The 8,802-nt window shown below is 46.1% G+C and overlaps 1 protein-coding gene across 1 annotated transcript in view; it reads right to left on the bottom strand.

The window, feature by feature from the left end:
- Positions 1–8,802, bottom strand: part of FAM160A1 (family with sequence similarity 160 member A1) — a 183,092-nt gene that overhangs the window by 92,025 nt on the left and 82,265 nt on the right. The window contains exons 2-3 of the mRNA XM_019522207.1: positions 4,820–5,051; positions 1,282–1,908 (exon numbers count right to left, since the gene is read on the bottom strand). Coding sequence (XP_019377752.1) covers positions 1,282–1,908; positions 4,820–4,924 — 732 coding nt within the window. The 5' untranslated portion in view covers positions 4,925–5,051. The remainder of the gene's footprint in view (positions 1–1,281; positions 1,909–4,819; positions 5,052–8,802) is intronic.

Genomic DNA, 8,802 nt, shown 5'->3' with positions numbered 1-8,802 from the left:
GTACGTGGCATGAAGAAGATTAGGGAGAGGACAGGCAGCACAGCAGCAGATCAGGTAGGAGAAAGGGATTGGATTGGCAGTCAGGGAAGATGTGGAATTCCATTTGCAGCACACCTGCCAAAAGGGTTGGCCCCCACTGCTCTAGGGTCATCCCCAGCTGATGCCAGAAACAGAGTTCCACCAATAGCAGCAGAAGGATATTGGACCATGTTGGTGGGGTCCATAGGCTGCGGAACAGGGGTGCTAATGGGGCTCATCCCCCTCCAAACACAGAGCAGCAGCAGGCATTGCCTTAAGGCAACTCGGCTGCAGGGTCCTGCAGCAGAGGGGGAGAGGCAGGCATGCTGAGCTACCCTGTGCACTCACAGCCAGAATCACAACCATCCCAGCAGCAGGCAGGTAAGTTTGTTTTAATCTGTTTTTATTTCCATGGGCTTGCGGGAGGGCAGATCAAGACCCCCACAGCGCAGGAGAGAGTGGGTAGGGGAAGGGCAAATCATTCACCCCTGCCCCTGGCCCGCTCCCTCCTACACTGTGCGGATTGTCCCATGACCTGGCCTGGCCGGGGCCCACCCACCATGAATGGGGCCCCAGCCCGCCCGGGTCATGGGACAATCAGAGCCCAGCACCTCCTCCAGAGGCACAGCACCAGGCAGCCATGGTGGGGAGGGCATGTGGCCCCCCAGTCTTTGCACAGCCAAGGGCAGGCTACAGCTGTGACCTGGGCTCAGTCTCTGCTCCATGTCTCGCCACTGCCACTGTGAAAGTGGCAGGCACCGTCATGTACCTCACTGCCCACCCCACCCAGCAGTGGGATGCACAGGGCAGTGCCTACCCGTGGCTGGTGTGGCATCCAGGGCTGACATGGTCAGGGCCAGGAGGTAGTTGGGGCCAGGGTGGCAAATGCTGGGCAATGTCACTCCCCCACCTTGGCCCTTTCCCCTCCTCCCTCAGACTTTCCCATGGGGGAGGTGTGTGCACACACATGCTCAGCGTCCCCCCCCCCATTTGATTTTTCTTCCTCTCCCTATGGTGGGGTGTGTTTTAGACCATCCTGGCTGGGATGCACTGCTGCTGCACACAAACATAGATGCTTCCTTGCATCTCCTTACTCCAACATCCACAAGGACAGAATCTGAAGGACTGATGTGCTTTCCTGCATTAATTTTTAGAATCTCTGACTTAAGCAAAAGCTATTTTATGAAAAAGAAGAGGGGTAGGAAAAAAAAGTGACAAAATTAAAAGTTGCAGAAAGATAGGAAGTTCGTGGAAAAAACTTACCGGACAAAAATATGTGTTTTCTACTATGTGATTTGCAACAACATTGTTCTCTGCAGACAGGGCCATTATGAAGAGCAAAGCATCACGAGCCTGCTGGCCTACTGTTCCTTCTCGATGAATGAAAGGAATCAAAAGGGAAAAAATGAGGAAATTGGCAGCTCCTTGGTCTTCACTGGTGTGGAAAAACAGTTCCAAAATGGAAGGATCTTTGGCTATGATGGAGCAGAGTTGGTTCAGCAGGACAACCAGCTCCACCTCCACATCTGGTGTGGCCGTTCCTGAGCAAGAGCTCAGCAGCATCATCAAAGGCTTCAGAATTGGCTTGTGGTGCAGCAAAGGCTGATGGGATTGAGTGACCAGCATCTCATACATCTTTAGCTGTTCAATTTTTGTCTCATCAGTGAACTCCCGTCTCAGGCTCCAAAGGAAGAGCTTCTCCATGATGTTCTCTGTGACCACAAACTCCAGGATGAGCCCCATTGAGGCATCCTTTCCTTGCTCCTCAATTAATAAGAAGAGCATATGCTCCACATAATTTTGCACAGTGCTGGCCTCATCAGGTGGGATCACCCCATATTTTGCCTGAGTGTTTTTCAAAGGGTCATGCTTCTCTAAGATTTTCACAACCTAAACAGAACCCAAATAAACATCTATCATCTGAGTGTACAAAGGATTAAAGACAGAAGTAACTTCTTTTACTTTTTTATGCTTTAAGGTTTTTTTCCCCCCCACAGGTGATAAAAGAAAAAGTCAGACTTTAAAATCTTTACGCTTTGCAAATATTTGGGACAAGACTGTGATGCACTTACATTGAGAGGTACACTATTCACAAGTCATCTTACTGTTGCAGATTTGGGATTTATTGAAGCGTGGATGAGCTAGGCTCTACTGTAGTTTAAAAATTAAGTTTCACTACTGTTTCAAAACAAATTTAATTTCATATGATAGAGGTCCAAAGTCAAAGGCTCTACTCCCAGTACAAAACATTTTCAATTCAGCAGCACCAAAGGAGATTCATTCTAGAGTACCCACGAAATTAGTTATTTTCTTTGAGAACTCATGGAGGTCAGGCAAGATCCTGGAGGACTTGCAAAGGGCCAATAATAGTGCCTATCTTTAAAAACAAGAAAAATAAAGATTCAAATTATGGATTGACCAGTCTAACATCAATTCCCAGTAAAATTTTAGGGCATATCATTAAAAAATCTATTTCTAAGCACCTAGAAGATAATAAGGCAAGAGTCCATATGGATTTGTCAAGAGCAAGTCATGCTTGACCAATCTGATTTCCTTCTACAACAGGCGATGGGCTTTGTAGATAGGGGAAAGCAGTGCCTGCAATATACGTTGACTTTAGTGAGGTTTTCAACACGGCCTCTCATGACAGTCTCATTCATAATCTAAGGAAATACTGTCTAGATTAAAGTAATTTAAGGTCACAGGATCATAGGAATGTAGGGCTGGAAGGGATCTACTCCAGCCCCCTGCTCAAGGCCAGAGCATTCCTGACTAGACCATCCCAGCTAGACAGATACATAACTGGTTGGATCATTATGCTCATAAAGAGCTCATAAATGGATCTATGTCCAACTGGAAGGAGACATCAAGTAGATTTTCATAAAAACATGCCCTGGGTTCTGTTCTTGGAGGATGGGATTAAGTGCACATTCAGTAAATCTGCAGACGACGCTAAACTGGGTAGAGTTGCAGACACTTTATCAAAATTAATCTGAATTCTAATCCTCCCCTCTAATCTGGAAAATGATCCAGAATTGAGTGAAATTAAACAAGGACAAGGGCAAAGTTCTGCCTTAGGGTGGAGCAATACAAATACTATGGGGAATAACCGGTTAGGCTACAGTACTGAAGCAAAGGATCAGGTGATTATAGCGGGCCACAAACTGAGCCATACTGTGTTACTGCTGCAAAACTCATTAAACTTGAAAGTGGTAAAAGAATTGTGATTGGTTGAAAAGACGACTTTTGCCAAAGTAATAACCAGATCCTGCAAGGTCCTGAGCATTCTATTTTCCCAATAGCTGAAGGCACTCAGTAAGTATCTTACATAGTCATGTTTTAAGTTAAAAAAAATGGCCACTACTGCATGCACCCTCTTACGGGTATTCAACAGAGCAAACATGAACTACTATCACAACACCTTGCCCTCTGGACTAACACATAATATCCATGGCACCCCAAGCAGAGGGAGTACAGTCGGTACAGCCTGTTCTCCTAGAGAGAACAGAATAGAGTTCACATTTATTTTCAACCCTGTCAAGGCTGAATACTGCAAGAATGCAGAATAGTGACAGCTCTCCTCCAGTAATGGTGCCACTGAGGAGTTATGGAAAAGTGTGCATCTAGAGATCAGCCACCAGGTGGCTCATCAAACCCTACAACAAAATGTCAAGAGCAGCAGCAGCAGCCTCATTCAGTTCCCTTCTTAAGTAACAACAAAAACAGCATGAGCCAGGGCTAGAAGAGTGCCTGGTAGGGTCAGAAGCCATTAACAATAACATTTATATTCTATCATGCTAAGCTTAGAACAGAAAGTCCTAGCCCCGCCCCTGCAACATTGCAAACAGAAAATAATAGTTGAGTAACAGTATGTAACAGCTGTATGCAGCTTTTCACCCATACATTTAAAAATTCCAAAAAAGGTTGGTAAGCATGAAACACAAAAGCAAACTAAGGGGCAAAAAGTGATTTCCCAATATCTCAGTGAGTCACTGAGAACTATGCAAAATATGGAAACAGAATCTAGCTTTCCCAGTTTGAGGCCCCTGGCAGACATTCAATCAAAGGCGTGATGGAATCTGATCCATGATCCCACGAACCGCACCTTCTGCAATGCTACACATGTATGGCTGGAAGCTTGACTGTGGGATTAAGGATCAGATCCTAATCATGCCATTGCTGGTGTGGGGCAAGCCTGGAATCAAGACCACAGACTCCCCCTGCACTAGCAAGTAGCAAGCTAGGTGCCCAGTGTGCCCAGCCTGGAGCACCAGTCAGCTGATCACCACTCCCAGCCTCAGCCACAAACAGGAACCCTTAACTCTGGTGCACCCCTGAAGCTTGAATCCCTCATGGCCTGGCCACATGTTCAATTTAAGGTGTGACGAGAAGCAACCACAAAGTTATTACACGCATTCTGTGTAATGACTTTATGGTTTATTCCCTGTTTTATCACACCATTAACTGCGTGAACATGTAGCCAGACTACTACTTACAACATGATTAACTGCTTAATCATGTCTTAAATGTAATGTCTGCCAGGGTGCTCAGTGATAGATCAGGAAGGAACAGGAACACTACTTCTGTGTCATATAAATTTGGGTTGAACAATGGGTGGATTAGTAAGGTCTTCCTGTACTTCAATGACTGGCTTATGCTATTATTTTAAATATATTTCAGTATCAGCAGATAAATTGCACATGAAAGACTTGCATTTGTTATACACTATATTATCTTATCCTTCTTTGTTTTGGGTAGATTCCCATCAATGCAACCTCAAGCATTATTCAATTATTATTACCTGTGCCCAGTGTGTTTTAAACACAATCATGCATGTTTCTGGGTCAACTCCCTGCAGGCTCAGAGCCTGCCGGTTCTTGCGGCTCCTGGTACCTGAGGACATCATTAGTTCTCTGAAGATCAGTCCTGCTAAGCCATATTCAATTTCTATCGAAACCTCTGGAGTTGGTCATCACAGTTCAGCATCACAGTGAGATGGATCTCTCTTTATTGTTTCTACTATTTACAGAAATCTGGTTTAAAAAAAACAAAACACAAACATACTTCATAACAAAGTAGCACAAAATTAAAAGAAACATCATCACATTTCCTTAAAAAGTTAGTTTGAGTTTTGAAAGTAAGGCGTAGGTTCCCATACCCCTGTACGTGTCATCCAGCACTCTATTCCTCTGACAATCCTGCTGGAAATCAATGGAATTGGATGTGAAGTAAAGCACTACTTAGTGTTACTTTATGACATCCTCCTCCATTAAGTCTTTATTAGTATCTAACAAGCTTTTGTAACAAAGCAGGAGGAGGGAGAGGGGGAACAGGTGGAGGGTATGCAAAAATAAAACCACCAGAGCTGTCCCATGTGGTGCCACTGCCCAGGACACAGAGCTGCCCTGTTACACCTCTGCACTTCAGGCTCTCTGCATGGATAAGGTACAAGCTATTTCTGGACTTTATGACTTTTTTTTTTAAATTGTTCTTTTAAACCCTAGATGTTTTGATTAATAAAGTGTTAACAATGAGGATTTGGAAGACTCTGTAGAACCCTGCATGAATGAGTCTTGTTACATGTATGCGATGTTATACTAGAAACACAGAAGAAAAGTAGAAGAGGTTTGGGTATCTGGAGTCAAGCAAATTATAATGTCACATTAAAAAAAAAATTAAGAATGAGACCAAACCTTGATCTTTCATTTTACGTCATTATTTAATGAAAAAGACAGAGTAGCAAAGAAGAGTCAAACCTCTAGGGTAAACTTAAAACAGGGGTTGGCAACCCTTGGCATGCGTGCCAAACATGGCACACGAGGCCATTTTACTTGGCACGCCACAGCCAGCCCCAGCTCTGGGTAGCTGCTGGAGCCCGGGCTGCTCCCAGCAGGGCTTGCAGCATCCCAGCTGCCTGCTGGGAGCAGCCTGGGCTCTGTGGCTGGCAGCAACTACCCAGAGCCGGGCTTGGCTGCAGCCGGGAGGCTGCAAACAGCTGTGCTGGGCTCCGGAGCCCCAACATCAGCTCTGTACCGGTGTGTGCACCCGCGCATCAGAGAGGACGGTGGGGGAGGAGCCTGAGGCAGTGCAACCCCAGTCTCTCCCCCGCTCCTGGCAAAGAGCTGACGACTGGGCTTCGGTGCAGCTGCAGTAAGCAGCGGGCAGGCTGCAAACAGCTGCGCCGGGCTCCACACCTCCAGCATCAGCTCCATGATGGCAGCCACTGCGCATGCACCTCGGGGCAGACAGCAGGGCAGAACAGCCGCTCCAAGGTGCCCATGCACTGCCTCAGGCCCCTCCCCCACTGCCCGCTCTGACGCACAGGTGCACATGCTGGAACGGAGCTGATGCCGGGGCTCCGGAGCCTCCCAGCTGCAAGCAGCTCCTGCCCCCCAGCCACAGAGCCTGGGCTGGGGGGCAAAGGCATCAGGGCTGTGGGGCAAGGGCACATGCAGGGCATCCTGCCATGTACCCCCTGCCCCCATTTTGTTTTTCTGGCATGCCAGCCCTCTGGCACCTTCCAAGGTAGGCATTGTGGGGGTTTTCGACACTCCGACCAAAAAACATTGACTACCCCGACTTAAAACAAAGGTGGACACCTCCCAGATAGCTATGAGAGGCTTTTGAGAATACATTGTTCCCCTCAAGCACCAACATCTCAAGCATCCACGGAAATTTCCTTCTTTCCTACATCAACCTTTTATTTTTCCAGGCCAACTTGGCTTTTCATTTAACTTAATCTTGAATCACAACAGAAAATCCCTTTGAGAACATTGAAAGAGAGAACAAATGCAATATAGGTGAGAATATATTGTGAACAGTATGTCATAGTAGAAAATATGGGGTTAACCATGATTATTTATAGACTGTAGTCTGAAACATTCTTTTCCTCTCCAGTATATATTGCAACTCCAGGGCTCCTGGACCTTTATAAACTTTGTATAATATAATAGGAAATTCTCATGACATGAATTGTCATGTTCAATGCAAAACCCTTTGGCAATGCTTTAGATAGTCTTTAGATAGTCTTTAGCAAGTTTCTTTTAAGATGAAACTCACTGCATGGAGGACAATATCTCCATTATTGTGCTCCACTTGCATCCACAAAGCTCAGTTGCAAAATTTCTAGTTCAAGACCTGCCTAAAAATTGAGAGAAACCTTGTTACAAGTTCAAAGCTCCAGAAGTTTACAAACTAAGTTACACATGCGCACACACACACACCTACTTTCCCCCCCCCTCCCCCCAGCAAAGAACCTCAAGATAGCAATGGCAAGAAATCAAAAGTTAGGAAACGTTTAAATTAAAAGGTGCTTACTCTCGTTTCCATCTCTTGGCCTCATACTTTATGATACTCCTTATTATCGGATTACATACTAGTTTTTCACAGAACACCCCCCTCCCTTCCATCTTATTCAGTGCACAGAAAGAACGCTGCCCATTTAATGAGCAGCTATTCAGTCTGTTTTCTTCTCACTGTCCTAGGCACTGGGTACCATGCCACATTCAAACCATGCTCTTCTTTATGCTCTGTTTTTAAGGTGTGCAACACTATAGTTCTTGATTTTCTTCACAGACAATTTATTTTCATAAATATCCTTTGAAATGAATAGTTGTTTTATAAAGGAGAAGCTGATGCCCAGGGAAAATAAAGGCCATGAGTATCCATTAATGTTAGGGTCCAACCTGAGACTTTAAAACTAGTATTAATTTCTTTGCATGGGGAGGGAAATAGAAAATATGTCGCGTTATATAGTACTGTATATGTTGATTTTGGTTGCAGCTTTGAGTGATTAGCACTTCTATAAGGACCTGAGTCTCAAGCAGGGCACTATGAAAACATGGAACACACATTTAAAGATCACCTATAAAGAATTTGGTTTAAGAATCCTGCTTAACATCCAGAGCGGACCCGAGCAGGGTGCAGGGCCTGGGGCAAATCAGCCCATGTGGGGCCCCACCCCCTCTCCAATCCCATGCGCCCCAGACCTGAAGAAGCTGCAGCCGCCATCAGTGGGGGAAGCGGCGGCAGGGGGTGGGGAGAGGGGTAGTGAGTGGCTGGACGTGAAGCAAGCAGCAGCAGTGCAGAGTCGCTGCAGCTGCTTCGCCCAGCTCCATGGGGCCCCCGCAAAGCGCAGGGTCTGGGGTTGTCACGCCGATTTGCCCTCCCGCCCCCCACCAGGGATAGCCCTGTTAACATAACATCCAGTCATCCAGGCAGTACTTAAGCATCTTCCCCTTGATACCATCTTTTCTCTTCCTTAAGTCATAGAGACATAGAGAAGTAGGGCTGGAAGGGACCTCCAGACATCATCTAGTTCAACCCCCTGCCTGACGCAAGTTCATTCCTATCCAAACCGTCCCACACAACCGTAATCTAAACTCTATGCAAGTCTACCATCAACCACGACACAACATAAACCTAACACTCTAACCTGCCACAGATAAAGCAGGGGAACTATAGCAGCCACTGTCCTGCTTCTATAAAATGTTATCAATATATGCTCATGAGGTCCCAGGTAGAGGGCCATCCTGCCTGCTACAGAGGAAGGCAAAAACCCCCACGGTCCATACCAATCTGACCATTGGGTAAAATTCCTTCCTGACCCCAAATATGGCAATCAGTCTGATCAGGAATGGAGGGGCAAAACCCTCTAGCCAGGAACCTCCAGATTTGTTCCCGGCAGGAACAGCAGCACCCCAGTCAAAGTCCCCAGTCTTGGCTGTAGCCAACACTCAAAGCCTCTAGCAAGACTTAAAAACACCCTGACACATGTAGCAGAAA

Source organism: Gavialis gangeticus, unplaced genomic scaffold, assembly GCF_001723915.1.
Source record: "Gavialis gangeticus isolate Ggan-Ray unplaced genomic scaffold, GavGan_comp1, whole genome shotgun sequence".
In the NCBI taxonomy this organism is placed as follows: domain Eukaryota; kingdom Metazoa; phylum Chordata; order Crocodylia; family Gavialidae; genus Gavialis; species Gavialis gangeticus.
Note: the sequence above shows the minus strand (reverse complement) of the source record. Positions and strands in the feature narration are given on the sequence as shown.